Source organism: Sardina pilchardus, chromosome 17 (assembly GCF_963854185.1).
Source record: "Sardina pilchardus chromosome 17, fSarPil1.1, whole genome shotgun sequence".
In the NCBI taxonomy this organism is placed as follows: domain Eukaryota; kingdom Metazoa; phylum Chordata; class Actinopteri; order Clupeiformes; family Clupeidae; genus Sardina; species Sardina pilchardus.
Window position 1 is genome coordinate 4,002,513 of NC_085010.1, and position 22,370 is coordinate 4,024,882.

Here is a 22,370-nt window from a genome sequence, read left to right on the forward strand (position 1 = left end):
TACTGCCCAATCAGGGACGTGTGGCTACAGCAGCGCAGCAAAAACAAGGCCGGACAGACAAGACGAGACAAACGGGCACTGGGCATTTCACAGCTAACAGAAGTGTACACGTGAAGATTGAGTGCTTCTATGTGTAGCACCGAGTTCATTCCATGCTGCATATGTGGCCTGGAAAAAGGATTCCAAACTCCTCAAATAGTGAGAATGAACTTCTGTCAAACACAGACGTCTCAGTGAGCTGCTACATGAGTGGCTATCCATACATAGAATGGCACTGGCACGGCGTCGGACTGTGTAAGGCCATCCAAGCATGATTTAAAAACTGACCATAAAGCTTAACTCGGATGGATTTACACACAACTTGAGTTTATGGTGAATGGTGGTTCCTTGGACTTCCTGGTCCCAAACTATATTGTAAATAGTTGGGGTTGCTGAAGCATGTTTTCTCTGATGTGATGTGAATGAGGCTCCTTCCTCATGTTCATAACCAGAAATCCCTCCCTTTAGCTGAACATCCCACTGGGCATTCAGCTGAGCTGAGGGTCATCTAGTACTTGAAATGAATAGATACAATCGGTAATAGACCACATCACACACATGGGACGCTTGCATTAAACCTCAACTGGATATTTAACATTAGACGTTGGAACTTCAGAACATTCATTCAATATTATCTGAGAACATGGGCCAAAATGCATTTTAGCTTAGAGTAGTCATATAACGTTAGCCTAACTGTAAATCTGCGTCCTGTAACTAGTCGCATGGAAGCAGTCTCAGTGGAAAAGCAGGCCTTGTGGTTGACATCCCTCAACATTTTTATAGGTGGGCTTCTGAGCAAGTGCCACCAGCACGTCAGAATTCTCACCATTCCCCACTGAGCGAAAACGTCTTGGACACAACTTGTTATGGGGGGTGGGTTAGGAGCTCTCAAGGAGAACACCTCAGTCTGTGAACAGCCTAAGAACTGGTGAGATTTTGGCTGTCAGTCTGTAACACTTAACCTTTGCTATGATCATTAAAGTCACTCAGCAGAGCTGCAGTCTAACACTTATAACAGTGGGTGTGTGGTAGACGTTTAAAATAATATGAGCCATTTCAGTATAACCAAATTAGATAGATATACAGTTTGGGCTACCAAAGGAATCTGCAAGTGCATTTAAAATGATATATGTTTTTGATTAAACACTTGGGTAAAAAATAAGGCTTGTTAAAATCTGGAATGCCATACTATTTACACCATTAAATTTTAACAACTTTACCTAATAGAGCACTTTCAGTGAGTGAGCATTTCATTTGTGTGATGTCAATGCCTCTGGTTGTTACTGAACAGGGGCTGCCTTCTCTAGGGCTGTAATAGGCGTCAAAGATATTTTAATGCCAGTCTGGAAAGTCCACTATATAAAATAATGTCTATTACTTACAACTCAATTCATAACCTTTCAGCAATAGAGGGTGTTTGTTTTTCCCAAAAATAATGAGGAAAGCTCATAGTTCAGATAGATTTATTTAATGATAACGTCTATATACAGTGTTGGAAATAAAAGTATGTGAAATACATGTTTGATTGCTGTAGGTGCAGGGGGACAGGGTGAACCTGTCAAATGTAAATTCACCACAATATGCACCAATATAACTGATCACACACTGGCCCAATGGGAGCAGGACATACAGTGTCTGTCTAACAAATCCTTGAGTTTCAGAAGTGCTGAGGAGCACAGCGTTTGACTCAGCCTCTGAGTGTGTATAGGTCCACTTGCAGCCCTGCTGATTCTTTAATTCTGCTATCAGATCATGACCACGTCAAACTGAAAACTACCGGCAAAAGGTGCAGTCAGCTGCAAAGTAATCAGATGGGGTAGCTACCGCTCAGCGAGAGAGCAACCAGTGACGCATGAGTCATAGACTCTTAAGTTCCATACGCGTCCAGTGCCAGTTACAGTACATGCTGCATCCTGCTTGTAGCGGAAAAAAAGAATCAGAATACCCCTCCTACCAAACGCATCAGTCAAAAGGCAGAGCCAGCGGCAACAGAGAGACACACACCATGCTCGGGAATGATAACATCAAAGAAAGATGATGGGGAGGGGGGGGCATGGCATGTCAATTTCATTCCAAGGTAAGCCCAGCAGAGCCACAGTATCTCTTCACCTCCAGATAGCGGCTCGGATGCCACACAACTGAGTAAGGCGCTTCCACCGAGCGGTGCGGTGCGGTGCAGTCCGTCCCCCCCTACGCACAGCAGAGCATTTCACTTTCACCTACAGTAGGAGTGGAGGGGCTGGGGTGAGGGCCTGCGTCTGACAGGCAGTTAAATCCCGCTCCGCCGCCGGCTCTTTCAAGTGTGCCTAACCCTAACAGCTCCAGAGTAATCAGGCCGTCCCCCTACATGATGAGGGAGCCCTGAACTCACTCCAAGTGTAAAGCTGCGGGGGCAGCTCTTCACACACACAGACACACACACACACACACACACACACACTCACACACACCGGCAGATCAACACAGCTTCCTGAACAGTGGGGGGTAAGTGGTCTGCTCAGACACCCATTCATATACCCACGCACACACAGAAATTGACACACACACACACGCACAGGCAGATAAACATGTGCGTGCACATGCAAGCATACCCATGCACATGAACAGATGCTCACACACAGACATACACACACACACACACACACATTCATAAGCACAGACTGACAAACACACACACACACACACACACACACACACACACGAGGTCAGGGTAGAGTGTGAATGAGTACATGGGAGAGAGGAAAGAGCTCCCTCCCACTGCCTCCCCGTCTTCAACAGGCTGTCAGGCCAAACACCAGTATTAATCTTCCCCCATCCCAGAGAGATAACAGCTTCCCTGGCTCCCTCGCCAGCGGAAGTCTCGCCCGGGATAAAGTGATGTCAAACACCTCTCTCCACTCCGAAGGGAGAGAGCCGCGGCACCCACATGCCTTGATGCAACCCCCTCCCCCCCCCCCTCGCCACCGTCTGATTTATGCTTTTAGGATTTCGAGGCATTTACACTTGCTTGCAGTTCGTGTAAAATCTTGCCTGCCTGGCCCTGTGCGGCGTGCCCTCTCAACAGAGGTGCAAATTAAATGTTGCACTTAAAGCGTCATTCTAGGCAGGCTATACTGTAGCTCCCATTTCAGGTTAACAACACATGCAATTCCACTGCTGACCATTCATGAGCATTCACAACTGAGAGTTTACATGAAGTGACACAAGAATGTCACAAGAATTGTGAGGCTGTTCACAAATATGTCACTAAGGCTATTTGTGAAGGATCTTCATTGCTGAAAAGCTAATGCTAACGGCTAACTTCTAGCGGCTAACTGCGAGGAGAGGAGAGCTGGGCTTGCTGGCAGCCTGGGCAAGGAGCACAAGCCGCTGCACGTACCTGCGGCTCTTGAGAGGTGCGTGCTGAGGCAGGGCTGCGCCAAAGAGAGCGCGGGGGAGCAGCGCTAACACTCTCCGTCCACATGCTTTCGCCCCTCCTGGCGCCTGCATGCTAAGAGGTCGTCCAGGGGAGCTATCGCAAGCCCAGTCACACCTCCTGCTCTGCTGACCCTCTTATCAGCCAGCTCTTTTGAAGTCCCTAAGTGCACGTCTGAAACCGTGTGGGGACAAAAGTGGAGGAACACAGGCAGACTTATTCATAGCGCAGACGTGCATACACACACAGGCACTCGAACACACACATACACACACTCACACTCACAGGCCTAGACGTATACGGCAGACATGGCCTGGGCCAGGGCCTGCAGAGAAGGGGGCCTCTAGTGTAGACCTCTCAACGTCAACCAACACGTTTTACTATCCACTTTCCAACTTGTTCATGTTTCTATTTTTTTAAATAACGAAACGCATATCCTTTGAAGTCTGCAGTATGTGCAATCCATATGATGTTGATCTAAAAACAGGGCCCCTGGTCCCTCACACCTGACCCTATAGGAGCTTTGTGCCGTGGCCACCCCGCTAACAGGCGGCCCAGTGCTCACCCCGTCTCCTTAACCCTGCAGGCTCCGCTCCTGCATGAATGGGCCAGTCAGCTTCTCAGCACAGGGAAGCGGGGATGATGGCGGGGGAATTATTAAACACGATATGGAATCAGACACCTACGCAGTCACCGTTGTTCCCAGAAATGAATTCCTCACCAGGCCAAGCAGGTTTCACGTCGCTCTCTCATCCTGGTGCCAAACATATGAACTTTTAAAGCAAGTCCAAACACGAGGTGCGATTTTAAAAACAAATAAAAACGACACTGACAGGTCATGGAGGGAGGGTTCTGCTAGGCTAGTATTTGATCAGTGTTTTGTACTGATAGTAATGACTAACTATGCCAGACAAACACCATAGCAGGGAGTTAACCAAGAATTACAGACCTTGTAAAAAATGCATGTAAAACAGAGGCCTGACCGGTGTGAGCAGCTCTCTAGACTTTATCTTTAAAGCCTCAGGGCTGGAACATCACCATTGGACTGAGGGAATCTGTTGATTTTTTAGAGGGGTTTGCACCTAAGGATCTCATACACGCACAGGATACATTTTCTGTGACAACTTATTGTTAGTGGCCCTATCAGTTTAAGCTTTTTTAATTGAGATATTGGAATGTGGACCATCAACTTGCAAGTGTGTCTTTAATTTCCACAATCAATCATTTATTCGTTCAAACTTTTCAAATTTTGCTTTCACATCCCAGTTTTGTGAACAGTGCTTCAAACCACAGAATTGCAAATGTAAAGCACAAAAATGTGCCTTAAGCATACTAACACACAAACAAAGAAATATATACCTAGACATAACACCTATACTTTGACGTTACAGGTTGACTGTTAACACATGTTTTGTGTTTGAAGGAAAACCTTCCTTAAGTACCCTCTCACTATAGCTGACGAGAAATCCACAAAAGCAGGAAAAATAAAAAAGACCCTCCTTCATTTTGACGAAGAGAACATAACCAAGGACTCCCCTCTCTGGAAGCAGACCCCACAGTAGAGCCACCCAGCAACTGCCCCCCCTTCCCTCCTCACCTCCCTCCTCACCCCCCCCCCTCCCCTCTCCCCAGCCCAGAGCTTGTGCTGCCGTGAATAAATGCCACATGTTCTGTTTGACTGGAGGTGGAAGTGGGGGAAAAGAAGCCAGGCTTCTCCAGGGTGCAGGCCACAGCACCCGCTTTGTGATCTCCCCTGGAATGCCTCCACCATTTCAGTAGATCATGAAAAGATTCCTCGTCCAAGAAACTCCCCCGCCACCATCACCCCCAGCTCCCCAGTGCACACATGCACGCACTCACGTGTGCACAAACACACACGCACACACACACACACAAACACACACACACACACACGTTACCCCAATCCCAACTCACTTTTTTTAAAACCACCTCCACCACCAGCAGCACCAATCAGTCTCCTCCCCTCCTGAACAGTGCTATGAATGGCACCTATCAGAGCTAGGCTAAACCCTGCGATTAGGGGGAATTTGCCGAAGGGCCCTTTGTAGTGGAGAAAAATGTCTGCCACAGAGAGGAATGTGGGAATGTGGAAAATTCCTGGCAGGACAAGCAACCTTTTGTTCGGAGGTTTTCGGGGGTTGTTCTGGAAGGAGAGAAAGGCGCAGACAAATTGGATCTGCTCTGTTTGGGAGCCTCCGCTGTTTGAAGTGAAATCAGTTCCCAGAGTTTCTCAAAGGAGAGAGGATAAAAAGGGGAGGGGTGCGCGCTGTGCAATAATTCAGGTTTTAGTTTTGCTCCACGCAACTTTCCAGTTGGGAGTTTTCTCTTTTACGCGGTCTTGAGGGGTTGCTTGTGTCTTTATGGGGCAGTCTGTCGATAACTCCGAGTCTTTAGAGGGATGTTTCAGGGATTGACTTTTACATTACAGTTCTGATTTCTCTTGGCTAAAAGCTCGGCTATTCTTTCCCGAAACTGACAAACTTGACAGTGGTGAAAGCCAATGGCCTGTCAGAGACCAGTTTTGAAAGGGGGGGGGATCTTTTTTGAATGTTGCCGAATCTGACACATCTGACACAATCTGATGTAGATTTCACAGCTGGTGTTTCACAGAATCCTGCATGCACATAGGAAGGACGTGTAGAAATCCATGTAGACAGCTCAACACATGATAAGCAGCCTTTAATAAGCAGCATCATGTTAATGTTATGCATTAAACTCTCCAGATCACCTTCTGCATCTCTGTGGGATTGGCAGATATACGGTATTGACGCAAACGCAAGTACTTATTTTTGACAAATTTGAAAGAATTGCAGCCTGCAAAGCTGGTAGGGGGGCTGTTTTCAGTGCACATACGCTGACTGTACTGTATGTAAGGACTCACAGCATATTTTGGCTTATTCGTGCACACAATAAAAGTGATACATGTTCTGGCATCCAAAATGAGCACATTCTCATATGGTACTCCTGCATTTCGCACTCTGGAATGTCAAAAAGCACGGACATGGGAATCAACAGAGCCCAGCTTGTTTTTCTTTTTGCACATTGTTGGTTGATACAAGCCTCCCGTCCAGAAGGCATCTTTCTATTTGGAGAGGGTTCTGCTTTGTTTGCCTGATTGCTTTCCTTTCCCGTCTCTGAACTAACAGAAATGTAATGAATGTGAACTTGATCTTTCCACACATTAATCACGGTCGTTAACTGTGGCAAATTGACAGGCCTCATGCAAGTGTGTCTCTGTGTCCGTTTGGGGAAGGGGAAAGAAAGGCCCCAGCTTCTAAGCCCCCCGCCCCCACTCCCCACTTCCCCCCTGCAAGACAGTATGAAATTGAACACAAACCTCGAGTGTGTTTCTACATATCTGGGATGACCCCGCTTCCCTCCAATGTCATTCTTCTGGAGGGCACAGGGCCATGAAGAAGATCCCCGTCTACAATTCCTCAGCATGTTCATGGAGGTTGTAGGCTATTTTTAAAGATGTACGTTTAAAAAATAAATAATAAAAAAAATACAACAATTCTCAAAATAATCGAACAATAATAAAATACTTGAGCTTTTTTTCTCCATGTGCTGCTTCATCTGAATGAAGGTTCACATTCACAGGACATGTGTGTGCTGTGGGTGAGGGGGCAGTGGAGGGAAGGAAGGGCTCTGGTGCTGAGAGTGTGTGCGGGAGCGTTCCCAATGGCAGGCCTCTCTGTGGCAGCCTTGTCTCACCTTCAACAGGAAATAGAGCCTGAGCATGTGGAGCCAAGGCAGGATAAAGGCCTTGGGTTGTATGGAGGCCTAACCATCAATAACATGTGTCACATACCTTTCCCCGCTTTACAAACACTCTCCCCCTCTCCCTCTCTCTCTCTCTCTCTCTCCTCTTTTCCTCTGTTCCTCTTTCTATCTTTCTCTTACACATGCGCCACCTATATCATACCAAAAGGTCCAAACAAAACCCATCCCATATATAGATGTTAGTACATCAGTAACTAGAATGTTGGCATTTATATTACAAGTTATAACATGTACAAGTTGTACCATTTCCATTGCATAGATATTATTTATATATTATCTATTTTCTGTTTTGCAAACCCACCCAGGTGCTGGTAAAACCTTTTCTATTAGTGGGAAAAAGAGTTGCTGTTTATTTTCAAACAACTTCTTTTCTTTGTTCTCTCTCTTACTCTCTCTCTCTGTATCTCTATCTTTCCAAACACCAGAGCCTGCTTTTACCTACAGTAGGTCAACACAGGGGTGAGTGGTGCTCTCTCTCTCTCTCACTCTCTCTCTCTCTCTCTCTCTCTCTCTCTCTCTCTCTCTCTCTTTCACTCCCTCCTGCTTTCTCTTTCTCTCCTGCGGGTCTGAACTCCATTGCCTTTTACATCCTCATCTCCGGAGCACCTACCGGGACTGCTGTTTTAGTCTCTGGCTCAGAGTGAAATGATTAAAGCGCTTCCAGAGGCTGCAGCAGGAAAGGGAGGGAGGGAGGGAGGGGGCGAGGAGAGGGAAGGGAGGGGGCAGGCATGTGGGGAGGGGAGGGGAGGGGGGTGGGGGGCTCCAGAGGTCACTAGTGGAAATCCGTTGAGGTGGTCCCAGAAAACTCCTGGTGTGTGTGGAGTCCCGGCCTGGACACACGCCCCTGTTGGCAGGAATTCAGACTCACGGGCCAGAGTCGGAGGGAGAGGGATAGACTGTGTGTGTGTGTGTGTGTGTGTGTGTGTGTGTGTGTGCGTGTGTGTGTGTGTGTGTGTGTGTGTGTGTGTGTGTGTGTGTGCGTGCGCGCGTGCGTACGTACGTGCATGCGTGCGTGCGCATGTGTGTGTGTGTGTGCGTTTGAGAGACACAAAAAAGAGAGAAAGGAAGAAAGAGAGAGGGAAGCGAGGGAAGAGGGAAGAGGAGGGGAGAGAGAGAGGCAGGGGGAAGGGCTGAAATGCAGGGAATGAGGCAGAGCTGTCCAGGCTCTCTCACAGCCAGCCAGGGAGGGACAAGACTCTGCTCCAAGCCACAAAATAAACCCAGCCCCAGGGTTACAACATACCTCAGCTCCCAGCAACCCCACTCTCCATCTCGCCCACGTCGCTGCGCTGATCACTAATAGAACGCTGGAGCTCGTTGTAACATTCCACGAAAAATGAAGAAAGCGCAGAAACTTCGAAAGCAAACGCAGCAGGAGACCACTCAATGCAAATAAAAAGTAAATTCCAAGGAGACAGACAGAACCTACTTTTGTGACTAGCGTGCCCCAATTTGCGGGCATCTGTAAACCCAGTGGAGACTACCCAGCCAGGGTATGCCGCATACACACTGGTGATTCACACTCCGACAAACAGCCTGCAAGAGGAACTCTTCTGGCGCGGGGAAAACTGCAGCCCAGTAAGCCCAGGAGGCCAAGTTCAATATTTTGCCAGTGAAGCACGCTGAGACTATAAAAAGGGTTTGACCCTGAATTCCCATCATGGGATCCTCCTAGCACCTTACAAATACACACGCTTCCTCCTAGCACCTTACAAACACACAGGCTTCCTCCTAGCACCTTACAAACACACACGCTTCCTCCTAGCACCTTACAAACACACACGCTTCTAAACAAAGAGACATAAGAGAGACACTGAAGAGAGAGAGAGAGAGGGATCATGGGAGAGAAGAGGGGAACAGAGACAATTAAGAAAGAAAGAAAGAAAGAAAGAAAGAAAGAGAGAGAGAAAGAAAGAAAGAGAGAGAAAGAAAGGAAGGAAAAAAGAAGAAAGTACCATTTCACACTCTGGCAGTGGCAGAGGGCTTTCGGAGCCTCCCCAGTCCATTTCCACACTGTTGGATGACCCCCAAACGCAGGGCTTACCCCCCCAGCCCACTCCCCCCTCCTCCTCCTGTTAGCCCCTGCTCTGATTCCACTCCTCTCCACCTGTCAACAGCGTCTGTCGCCCGGCCAAGAGCAGCACCAGCAGCGCCACAGCCCAGTACTGAGGAGGAGAGGAGAGGAGAGAGGGAGGGAGAGGAGAGGAGAGAGGGAGGGAGAGGAGAAGAGAAGAGAGGAGAAGAGAGGAGAGGAGAGGAGAGGAGAGGAGAGGAGAGGAGAGGAGAGGAGAGGAGAGCACTTCCTCTTGGCCGCCCACCCGTGCCTCCTCTCTCATTCATCTCCTCACTTCCTCTACGGCTGAGTCAGACGCCCAGTAGGAGTTTTTTGGGGCCGTGGCTTTTGTTTGTTTACGCTTGTTTATGTGTTTTTTTTCACGTTTCATTGACTGTGCACGGACACAGAGGTTCGGAAGTGTTGCGTAGTGTGGGGTGGTGTCCAGTTAATGCTCTGTGTGTGTGTGTGTGTGTGTGTGTGGGGGGGGGGGTCTGCAGCCTGAGAAGCAGCTGGGCAGCTCAAGGCCAACTGGTCTGGTTTTTGTACAGCGAATGTAACTGAGAAGCTGAGCACGGGAAATGGAAAAAGCCACCTAAGAAGAGGGAGAAGATGGTGATTTGTTTTCCCCTCTCCCCCCACTCTCATCAGACAAAAGACATTCAGCACAGGACGGCTCCACACTCTCCTGACTGCCTGGCTGGTGAGAATCAGCAGAAACCTACTGGGGTGCAACATGTGGCTAGATGCTATCTATGGAGAGACGCCATGAGAAAATAAACTGATTATCTTTTAAGTTCCCATTTATTTTTATTAAGGCAAGTACTCAGAGGAGCTGCATAGTGAGAAATCAACCACTGAAGGAGCAAGAGTTTTGACAAGTCTAGGGGGAAGAGGGTGTCTGCATCTCTCACACACACTCAGGCGCTCACACACACACACACACACACACACACAGACACACACACATACTAACACAAACACACTCTCACACACACACATTGTGCACTCTATAACTGTAGAGCTACCAAGCCCATAAAACCGTGTGGACAGCAGCCAGTTGGCAGCCGGACTGCTGCACATCCCTGCTGGACCAACAGGAAAGCCTGTCTGTCTGTGAGAGCCATTCATCTCCACACCTGTGCAGAGCGGGCACCGAGCGGAGAATAGCCATGAATGAGGCCAGGGGGGGCCTCTCTCTGGACACCAGGGCCAGTTAGCCACCTACCACAGACCCCGGAGAAAGGCACAGAGCTTTCATCAGTAAAAGAGCTATGGGTAATGCCATCTTTTATGTTATCAAAACTACATGATGATCTGTCATGTGTTAAGAGACCCTGGAGAGCAGGGTATTTTTTTTTTTTTTTTTTTTTTCATTATCATCAAAATAATCATTCTCACCATTATGCCAAAATAAAACTCATCAGAATGGTCAGGACACAGCAGAGGGGTCCTGGATCATCCTTCAGGGGTGTCCACTAGAGCTCCATAGTTTGTATGAATAGTTGCATGTGGCAACAGTCTGTTATCCAGCTCAATAGTCTGATATGAGGCCACCACATCTATTTCCTGTCAGCCCTTGATTGGTTCATGGGGTGTGTCCCCATGAAAACATGCCAATAGACACGTGCCAGCCAATTAGAATATTTGATTAAAGACCTTAAAGTATACTCCCTCAACATCAGACTTCTGAACAATTCAGAACAATTCAAATGTACCAAATTACAATCCAATCTACAATACATCCAGTAATGCTGCTATACAAAATACATTTCCGTGGATTTTTTTTCTTTTTTTTCAAAGTTTTTAAAAGTTGTAAACAAATATTTTTGCATCTGATCACTTCCCATGAGTATGACAGTGACTCAGTGAAAACAACAAAGCTGCCAATTCTGTATGGCCAGAGCTTCTCACTCAGGATGTGTTTCATATTAGAAACAGTTACTCAGCTGCGTATTAGCGACCACAGATCAGTAAGAAGAATGGGGAGGTATGCACTGCAGCGACTGCTTCCAACTCTGCTTGTTGCTGTTGTAACCACAGACCACTAATTCCCAAACTTTGAAACTCATCAAGTGCCATATTAGGGGCAGAGTTATTAGTTTTGAAATTTTCATTCATTTTCAGTTATTAGGCTTTGACATTTTCATTAACTTTAGTCTTTCAGTTTGGTTTTGGCTTTTTTTTTTATTTGTGTTAGAAGAGTATAATTTTAGTTTTAATGTTATTTTGTGGAATTTACTGACTTTAGCTTAACTTTTTCTTCATTTTAGTTTTTCAGACATAATGAAGAAAGACGTTCAACCAATCCCATTGTGGTCATCGTCTGCTTCTTTGATTGGTTTAGTTGAATGTTGAACGTTGGTTCCATTTTGAGCAGCATGTGACTTAGAACTCCAAAATAGCTCGCGCCTTTATTGGACCTTTCAAAATGAATGTAGAAAATCAAATTACGTCTGACTTTTCATTCCACACACAAAACAAAAGGGGGGAAGCCCTGATGGGAATGAGAGAACGTTTTTGGTGAACACCAAACAGCGCTCGGAGCCACTTAGAGAGAGATTTTCCATCGAGACGCTCAAGACCGCTGGCCAGGTTCCACAGACCAACACTCAGAGTTCCCTGAGGGTCAGGTATGGTGAGACAACTTCTTTCTTTCCCTGCCGGTGGCCACAGCCACCTTCTTCTATTAACCATTTGAGGGTGGGGGTGGTGGTCGTTGCGGGGGGGTGAGGGGGGGGGGGGAGCAAGGCGAAGGAAAACATTCCAATGGCCCCTTGTAGCCAAAAAGGATATGCTATAATTAGTTGCAGGAGGGCGAGCGGTAGCTGAATGAAGAAAGCTGACTTGTTTATCCAGGGCTGGAACGTCCAGGCCCCTGACAAGTCCACCCTGTATGCCTGGAGCAGCCGTGTGGCTAGGGAGACCTCAGGGCCATGCCAATTCATCTGTGACACACTAAAGCTACCAAACAGATCATAACCCGGCCTTTCAAAGCCACACAAAGTGGCCCATACATGAGGACGGCCCGTGGAAAGACACGCTCGCGCTCAGTCCATTCATAAAAAAAAAAAAGAAAAAAAGCGAAACAAAGTCAGTCCTCTGGCCCTGACCGCCCTCGGTGAGCTAATGGCTGGTGCAGTGTGCGTGTCGTGGCCCTGAGATGGGCCGAGTGCAGCGCGTCAATTGCGAGCCCTGTTCTGGGAAGGTGAGCAGGACTTCCTAATGAGGACCCCACCCCCCCCCCTCCCATCCTCCATGCACGGGGTCACATTTCCCTCTGAGCTGCGTTTGGACGCATTTCACTGACTCGGTTACCACTTCACGCGGGTCACTTTGGCTGAATGGATGTTGTTACTCAAAGCGCGCACACACCAGAGAGAGAGTTCAGCAAATTAACGCAGCCTTGTCTTGTAATATGTCACTGTTCCACGGCATTCATGGCATTCTCACAGAGAGTTCTGCTCAGGAAAGGTTCTCAAAGAGCAACTTGTGCCCTCGCAGAGCCCTAGTTAACCTTAGATCCGCAGGGCTGCAGCCAGAGAGTCAACCAACAGAGTCGATCAATATGGTCTTTACAAAACCCACATCTCAGTGCTCAGGACCCTGTATGGGCTGCTGTCTAAAGAGCAAATGCTATTGGGTTTTCATTAGGAGGGCAGATCCACATTATGGCCCAGGTACAGGGTCAGGAGAGAGGGAGAGAGGGAGAGAGAGAGAGAGAGAGTGCTAACAGCAGTCTGTTTGCTATGTGCTTTACAGTCGCATGGGCGGCGTGCCAGGGACAGGAGTGTGTGGGCGACTGGGAGTGCGTGGGCGATGTGGTGCGAAGGTGTGTGTACCTGCAGGAGACAGACACCATGAAAGGGCTGCCGAGAGTCGCCGGGCACCAGTACAAAGGAAACGCTGCCATAAATTGAACTCCTTTATCAGTTCAGTCCAAGGGTTCAGTGGCTTCATATAGCATGGTAAAAGCAGGGCCTTTTCAGAGAAAATGAGCGTGGCGCTAGATCATGTTGGCAGACATTGCTGAATTGAGGTTGCGAACTCCAGTCTGTCTCTGTCTGGCGGTCTGGCTTATTCACCTCCATTCACCATTCCAGCGCTAGGGAATCACCGGGATGTATATAGCGCCTTTGATGAGTAACGCAGTGCTCATGCATGCTGGCAACACAAGGGGAAATTATGAATGTAGCCGCGCGCTTTGCAGTTCATTCACAGGAGACAGAGACAGTCTGAGAGCTGGAGCAGATTATGAGGGTCTGGACGAGTCCCGTGAGGCCACCTCATGAAAACTGCATTCACACTCATCACAAGAAAAAAATGGCCGTCAAATAGATTGAGCAAGTCTCGTAGAATTTTGCTACGACTTGATGGCTGTATTACTAGCCGTTTGTTTAACATATAGTGCTCTGAAAAACTGCACTATACCATTCCCCTGACCTGAATGGTTGATGGTTGGATTATATCACGGTGAATGACAGATATAATGACACTATTTACACGTATTTAAGTGCATATGATGCTGAAACCTTCCACTAACCTTCCTAAATCACTTCTAGTCACACACACACACACACACACACACACACACACACACACACACATACAAATACTGTAGGCACATACACCTGTCGAAGTGAACAGAAGCTCACTGGTCTCTGTTCATTTGTAGGTGAAAGGAATCCTTAAGGAAATGAAGCTCACATGCCAGAGAGAGTTCACTATAGCTCCAACTGTATTACAGCTGGGCTCCTGGTGGCACTTTTAACAGCCTGCAGCTTTCCGTCCCACTATGAATCAATTATGTCACTTATGACCTGATAAACACAGAGAATTTCAAGCTGTCTGAGGATTATTTAAGTATTCCTGTGGTCAATGTGGAGTATAAACATTTTCTTTAGCTGATAACATGAACATTTGCTCAATCCCTTAAATATACATCCACAAGAAGCTATCAGTGAAACTAAGTAGGAAGTGGGCTTGTGTGCAAAGAATATAATTAACAGAAATGATAGCGCGGTGAAAGTGTTAATGGTAACACGCTCCTCATTCACACAGCTTGGGCTGAGGAGAGACACTAACCGCCACACATTCATTCACAAAGGACAGTCCTGCCATTTTTCAAGTGGAACCAATTTGTCTCACATTATGTTATATGTATGGGGTGTACACTTGAATTTTATGGTGTCACTTTGTGTGTGTGTGTGTGTGTGTGTGTGTGTGTGTGGTCTTCTATGGGGACAAACTTGAGTAAAAAAAAAGAAGGAAGGAAATCACGAAAGTTACTTACCCATTTCCTGGGTCGGCCTCTGGGTCTCTTTTCACCTGTGGCCTCAGCTTTCTGTGAACGGATCAAAAGTGGACACTGATCAATATGCAGCCCCTGCTCTGTGTGACACCCTGAATCTAGCCAAGGACAAGAAGCTCCCCCATTTTACACTGAGGGAGGAGTCATATTGCACCAGTGGAATTTTATGCCATTCAAGTGCAAATGAGTAGGCCACAATCAGTATGCCCAGTGGACCAATGAGGACCCAGATGGACAGTTCCAGGATCAGTATCCCATGGTTTGGGTCTTTGGAAAGACCAGCCACCATTGCTCATTCATGGCCGCCCCAATAAAGTAACTGTCTAGGATGGTGTTGTCTTTATTTTTGACTCCTATGCCGTGCAAGCTGATGTGCTGCTCCTGACTGTCTAGAAGGATATAGGTGAGGTAGTCTCTGGTAAAGGGATATTCTCGAAGACACAGTAAACCTTGAGAAAACGGTACTCCTTCAACTTGACACCAAAGAAAAACGGGAGATTTGACAGTTGTTGGTAGTAAGACTGCCAAGCCCTGTGGGCAGATCTGTGGAGGGCCATAAGAAGCAGCTCTGCCCCGCACAGTGAAAAAGACGATTAACATGACAAGACGCGTCTCAATAATTCATTAGATATTAAGTGCTCTTCTGGCGAAGGGTGGCAAGGGGAATGGGGTGCAGTGAAACCCTGCCCAAACTGCCAAAACCTGATGAATTTTGCAAATGAACCTCTGCAGGTAAGTATCAAAAGGAGAACAATGGTCAGGTAGGTGCACCACAGTCCTTCTTAAACCTTCTGTTAAAAAAAACACCAAAACCTGAGAAACACACCACTGCTGAGGGTAAAGTCAAATCCGCGGTCTCTGTTAGGTTAGTGGCATAAGTAGGGTAGTGGTTGTAATTGTTTGGGAACATGTGCGTTTCCATACCAGCGTAAACCTTCAGCTACAACAGTTAAACAATCCCACTGAAAGCCAATATGTGTTGACCTTTCTATCAGACCGCTTCGACAACAGTCTGCAGAGGTAATGCACATTTTGTACATTCCACCCTTATTCCCATGGTGTGCTTGCAGACAGACACAAGAGATACCCTCAGAGCTTTTTTTTTTTTTTTTTTTTAAAAACTCCCATCACCCAACAAAAGAAAAGGAGAGAGAGAGGAAGAGAGAGAGAGAAAGGGAGAGAGCGACAGAGAGACATGGGCAGAGACAGAAAAAAGCGAGTGAGCGAGTGAGAGAAAGGAGAGATGTATGCGTTGTCTGATGTGTTCTGCCCTGTAGGGCCCTGCATGCCTGGCCTGACTAAGCGCGCGCGCATTGTTGAGTCTCACGTTACGGCTCTCCCAACAAGCACAGTTTGTTTTAAATACCCCAAGGACACTCCATCCAAGCCCTCGGCAAACCCGGAGCGAGTGGAGAAACATAAGCCCGTGTGCCATGGGACCGCCGGGGGCAGAGAGGCATGGGGCTCGGGGAGCCATCTCAGGGCTCATCCCCGCCACCTCTGCTCTCCGCTCTCCGCTCGGCCCGCGGCTGACCGCTGCCATTCGGCCCCCGGCCATTCGGCCCCCGGTCATTCTGGTCCTTAAACACGTAACAATTTGAGGCCAGTGAATGGATATATGTTCTCCAGCTGTCTGAAACACAAGCCTCGGGGAGCCTGGCCGTCAGAGCCACTCCGACAGTTTGTTCATACCTGAGGGCCGCACACTTTGTTAGCGCATGCCTGCCGCTTAAGTCCCCGCTAATCACTCTGCATTGCGGGTTAAAATAAAATGGTATTTGGGTGGGCAGCAGAAAACTCCACCCTGCCCCATATGGTCACTAACCTCCCCCACCCCGCACCCCCCCTCCGTCCCAATCACCCAGTCTGTGCTGTCTGTGAACCTGTCTGTGTGGGACACTGCATTTTTAATCAGGAGATTTAATGGGGGTGTAAGCCTACACCTTGCTAAATTAATCATGGCTGTGTTAGCATGTCTAGTTTGGAGCGCTGGCCGGCTCTCTACAGCAGAGCTGAGTGTGCTGTTGGCTTTAAGGGGATCTCTGCCCGGAAAACACCCGACTAGGGCTCACGTCTGGCGCTGATGTGGCGCAGAACGGGGTGGATCCGGTGCCATCATAGCGTGCACTCAACTCTTGCCCTGTGACATGAGGACACATTGGCACGTGTGACGGAGAGAGGGATAGAGAAAGAAAGAGAGGGAGAGAGAGAGAAGACAAGGCCACTGGCCATTACTGGAGAATGAGCGCAGCATGCCAGACTAAGCTTTAGGAAGGAGGGTTTAAAATTAGCTCCTTGGTCTATTGTATCAAGTTGCAACAATGACTGATCCTCGGAAAATATTCTAGTGTGTCATTAGCGCAAATTTATTGAGCAGATGATCAGGGACTGGGCTTGACACTGCTCTACACTCCAATAACGGCCGCCAAGGTCTTCTTTATTATATTGGTCCAAGATAGCACTGCACATGTCTCTGAGGCAAAGCAACTGCTGATGGAAGCTATATAAAGGGCACGTGGAAACCTGGAACATTTTACAGCTAATGCAGATAAACTTACACAAAAATATAAATTAACAATAATATGGTCGTTCTAAAATGATTTAATTGAAGTCAATGGTGCTTTTCAGTCCAAATCAAGTAGGGATGGTGGGCACACTTGCACACTTGCACATCCACAACGGAATGACTATTTATGGCAAATGAGTGGCAACCATAGACTGGAAAAAGTTGCCAGTGGTTTAAAGATACCGTCCTTTTAAATTAGGCATATGGAGACACATACACTCTTGGGGTGTCTATTCATAGCCCCTTTTGTGCAAAACTTGTACTTGTACTTTTCTCAAAATGCTAATTTTTCCGAATCAAGTAGAAATTTGAGGGTTAAGGTCTTAAGGGTGTACGTGTACCATTTTGAGGCTTACACAAAAAAAATCCATGTAAATGTCTTAAAATAACTTTGACATGAGACCCAACCTCAATGTAAAAAATGGGGCAATTTCAGATTTTCTGCAGAGAAATTATTATACATTTGCTAATTGCTGTGGAATGGCACACTTAATCAGCTCACTTGCAGACGATTTCTTAACAATGGGAATAGCGTGGTCACTGGAGAATGAAATAATTCATCACAGCATGTTCCAAACTGAATCTGTGCGTGAGGGGATGTATGCCCTACTGTTCTCTTAAGGGAAGAGTTTTCTTTTAGTGGCAGCAAATACCCTCAATCATAGAGCGCTAATAGACAGTGAGAGTGATGGATTCTGGGAGGGTGAGCAAACCTTGTGAAAAGTTTTCACAGTGAGGCGCCTTCACAATTCTGTCTCCTTTCATCTTTGGAGATTTATATCTCGTCTGTTTATCATAACAATGCCAAATGAGACGAAACAGGCTTACTCTGGCAGCAGAGTGGTTCAGTTTTCAAAGTAACCCCAGATTGTTTACAGTGGTACCTTAATGCGGAAGAGCCCTAACTTTGCTGTCATCGAGCCCTTCACACAGCTGAATCCCCAAAATAAATGAAGACATCCAAACTTTCCCTTGATGGCTTAGGCTAAGTCAAGCTGTAAGACTTTAAACCAAAGATTGTAGTGGATGTCAGGGGGAACTTCCCACACGAACCAGTGCATGCGAGTGGAAAAATTAGCTCATTACATTGCGCTCCTCGGCGGAATTCATCAACACACATTCCCCTTGATAAGGCTTTACAGGGTTTTTTTTTTTTTTACAGAAACACACCATTGGTGGCCCTGACATGAACGTCTGCTGCAGAGATGTAAGGTGAGCTATGTGTTGGGAAGCAACAAAGATTATGTGTTACAGACTTGCAATTAGCTCCGTTTGCATGTATGTGCCAGCATGTAGGAGAACATGACAACCCAGACTATACACACTGAAATTACTTATAAGCACTGTGTGTGTGTGTGTGTGTGTGTGTCTGGGTCTGTGGGTGTGTGTGTGTGTGTGTGTGTGAGAGAGAGAGAGAGAGAGAGAGACAGAGAGAGAGAGAGAGAGAGAGGGAGGGAGGGAGAGAGAGAGAGTAATTCAAAGACTGCATGTGCACTGTTAGCAATTTGTAAAGTACATTACTGAAGACCTGCTCTGCAGAGCATTATAGTGAATCACAATTACATGGTGAGAAATGTGTGTGTATCACTGAAACAGCATTTTATTGTAGAACTGATGTCCTGCATAGTAATATGTGTCATACAACTGCAATATGGAATATAACCTTTACTGTTCTAGGAGCTCAGGCCTTTCTAAGACACTGGAATTTGTAATGCTTCATATGTTGAACTGAGATGGAAAAGCTGCAAAAGAGCAATTCAAGTCAAAACTTTCATTTCTCTGCTGAATTCTCTGAATTGTGACCAGTTAAACTGATGGGCACTGAGCTGTATGTCTGATTAATGCATGTAATACAGGCGCTTTTAATCCCTCATAAGTATTTCAATGATCTTATATGTACAGTTCATGAAGAGATATGGATGATCAGGCATCAGTGAGTTTATAAGTGTAGGATATGTAGTATTTACACCCCAGAGAAGCTACAGTGCTTACATTTCAATGTATGAACTTATTGCATTGAACAAAGTGCATTAAAGTATTATTGCAGATCTGACAGACAATGTAACAAGATTTGTTCTCTTCTTGACAGGACTATGACAGCTGCCTGATGAGCTCAATCACAAACACATTGGACAGAATGGACATACCCACAAATAGATACTTTTTCACTCTCCAGGTGTGTGCTTCCTCACTGCGACTACAGATTAGCATACAGACAGGCTACAGACTAGAATAGCCCTTCTACACCTCTGCTGCATGTGCACACTAAGTTGAGGGGTTCTCCAATGATATTCTAGCAATTGACTAATCAAATCTGTGACTTGCTGTGGTTTGGTCCAGAGGGGTGCGGGTCATGGCTTGCACCTTCATAAACATGTCGGCTTATGTTGAGCTCCACCATTGTCCACCATTGTTAGGGACAGCCCTGACCATGTTGAACCAAACTATTTCATTGAGCAAGTACATTTGGATGGGTGTGGTTATCAACAAACGTGTGAGACGTCTAGCTGAGTACAATAATAATGAACACTTCCACTTCCAAAGCAGATCTGAGCAATGACACTGTTCAAGACTCGTTTGGGCGTTTGTTGTGTTGTAAACCCCAAAACTGCAACCGACTAACTTCACTCACAGATTACCGCGGGGAGGTCTGGTGGTTAGAGGTCCAAGCATTTTAGTACTTCTGTATATTACAGTAGCCTTATTTGTACTTTAGACGTTAGTAACTTGGTCTAAAGCAACAGTACTCTAATTTACTGGGCAATTGCTTTAGAGATTAATTTGGAACGGAAACAGCTGTTTTTGTTGTTGTTTTGTTTTTATGGTAGACTTACTCCTTGTGTATATTCAAAAACAGACGACTACTATAGTAATACTGGTGACTTTCTTCTGGTAATATACTTGAAATAATGTAAAACTATTTTTTCTTCTTGTTACTAGAAAAGAACGACACCATGTTACTGGCCAATAACTGCCAGGAACTTACTGGTTTTTACAGGAAATGTTTAACAGAGTGTGCTTCAGCGTGTGTTTAGACCCAGCACTTTTAGGTGTGTTCAGCTCCAGGATACCCCCGTTGTGGGACTAGAGTGTTTACAACAGTGCTGAAACATGCAGCCATGGCCTCAGCCCACTGTGGTTTGGACTGTTTCATATGCTGGCCATTCACAAGCACAACGTTCATGGTTTGTAATTAAGATATCAGGAACGCAGTTCCCACACCACAGTGCGCTCAGACATTGTGCTTGTTAATGTTCTCCTCACACCTCTGACTCACTTTGAAATTTTGATTGGTCAAAAAATGGTCAGTTCCCCCTGCTTTAAAAACAGCAAAGCAATTGCACTTTCAGGTCTTCAACGCCACACATGGTGTTGGGTTCTCTATAGGCATAACTAGTATTATGAAACCAGACGTCATTTTCAAACCACTGCACAGTTCCTAACAGCATGTGGGATCTTAGGATCTAGGTGGTCTGAAACACCTAGGGTGCATGTGTGTGTGTGTGTGTGTGTGTGTCCAGCTGGTTGGGAATTAGGTGGAAGTGTAGTGAGGTGTAGAGACCAGACGCCTGTCTCTGGCTGGTTCTCACCTTCTGTGCTGCCTTGGAGGGCCCTTGTTCTTGCTGCCTTTAGGGCGCCCCCTCGGTCGTTTGGGGACAGGCTCGCCCGTGGGCTCCTGAGGAGAAGAGGAGGTGAACGCAGGCGATGAGGACAGGAAACAATGCTATGGCCCACTGCCCCACTGCCCCACTACCCCCCCACACCCCCCAATGCAGAAAGGACAAGGTGCCTTTCAACAATGTACTCATTTAATGGTAGCCTTTCATTTGCTTGGTGCGCTATGAGTCAAGACTGTGACGGTCCAGCTACAACCGCACAGGTCTGGTGCCCTGTCGGCACTCGTCTACTGATCAGCTGTTTACATACATACACTTACACACAATGCACACACTCCTGAGCCATTGCTAGTTGGCTTGTTATTTCACGCTATACTGTATAAAAATGACACAAGACGGAGCTGTTAGCTATGGTGGCATGTTTATTGTTTGTCGAAGTTGACGCGTAGGCCTGGACAATGCATGAACATTTGCTTAACCGATAGCTACCGATTGGGTGCGTGACGTCCTCTCGTTTCGGCATCTGAAGGTCTGGTGACAAAGGAGAGCCGATAAGATGCTAAGACTTTTTATTGGTTCCGGGCGGGATTGGACTGTTCCATGAGGCGTAATTATTGTAGGGGATTTCGAGACTATCCTAATGAAGCCGCCTCTAGGTTCAGCCTGTTCGCATATAACCAAGCTCTTTATTTGATAATGTATTTGATTGTATTTGCTAGAGGCATAATGTAATATGTTTGTGCTTGTGGCTCAGAGTCTGTTTTGTCTATTGTGCGTTAATTGATTGTTTAGTGTTTACCTGTGTATGTTGAATGGTGCTGGCTGCCATGTATATGTTCCCCCTTGTCTAGTCTGATGTTAGTCTGGTCTGGGCCTAGGTAATGTGAGTATATGGCTCTGTATTTTGATTAGAGGCCAAAGTAGATGATTCACACTGTTTTTTGGAATTCTTGCAAGAATATTATTGTAAACTTTTTCCTTATTTATATTTTTTCCATGGACTCTTTTGCTTGCTTCAAGGCAAGCCTAACAATAAATGATTGTCCATCCTCAACTACTGCCTCTGCTTCTTCGGCCAACCCACAATCTTTGGTAACCTGGCTCGGTTCCATTACAACTGGTGGCAGCGGTGGGATGGCCATTAGAGAGCAGTAGCCATTAGAGAGCAGTAGTGAGTATTTTTTAATGTTTTTTTGTTTTTCCCTTTTTGGATTCTTTTCCTGCTGTTTTGGGGTTAAGCGTTATGGCACCTAAGAAGAGGACTATTCAGCCAGAGGTTAGTGCCACTGGAGGAGAAGAGGCTTTTCAGGAGGATCCAGAGTTGGCTGATGTGGTTGAGGATGCCTCCCTACAGGATCTGTGGGACCTGATCCGTACCTATATGGCGCAGCAGCAGCCCCGAGAGGATCGCATGGAGCAGGAAGCATCCCGACAGTGGAGGACCATACAGCACCAATTTAGCCTTCTTCAGCGGGAGGTGCAGGAGAGGACCACCCCGGATCCTGGCGAGCACCTCCATCTCCCTCCGAGCCATGGCCTGGAAGGGTCCTCTGCCCCAAGCCGTC

The 22,370-nt window shown here is 46.7% G+C and overlaps 2 protein-coding genes across 2 annotated transcripts in view; one reads left to right on the forward strand and one right to left on the reverse strand.

The window, feature by feature from the left end:
- The window catches only part of hmga2 (high mobility group AT-hook 2), a 30,898-nt gene that overhangs the window by 5,126 nt on the left and 3,402 nt on the right, over positions 1-22,370 (reverse strand). The window contains exons 2-3 of the mRNA XM_062518572.1: positions 20,779-20,864; positions 14,605-14,655 (exon numbers count right to left, since the gene is read on the reverse strand). Of these exons, the coding sequence (XP_062374556.1) occupies positions 14,605-14,655; positions 20,779-20,864 (137 nt within the window). The remainder of the gene's footprint in view (positions 1-14,604; positions 14,656-20,778; positions 20,865-22,370) is intronic.
- LOC134062342 (neurotrophin receptor-interacting factor homolog) overlaps positions 21,966-22,370 on the forward strand; it is a gene marked incomplete in the record, with an annotated part of 1,833 nt that continues 1,428 nt past the window's right edge. The window contains 1 exon segment of the mRNA XM_062518321.1: positions 21,966-22,370. Coding sequence (XP_062374305.1) covers positions 22,049-22,370 — 322 coding nt within the window.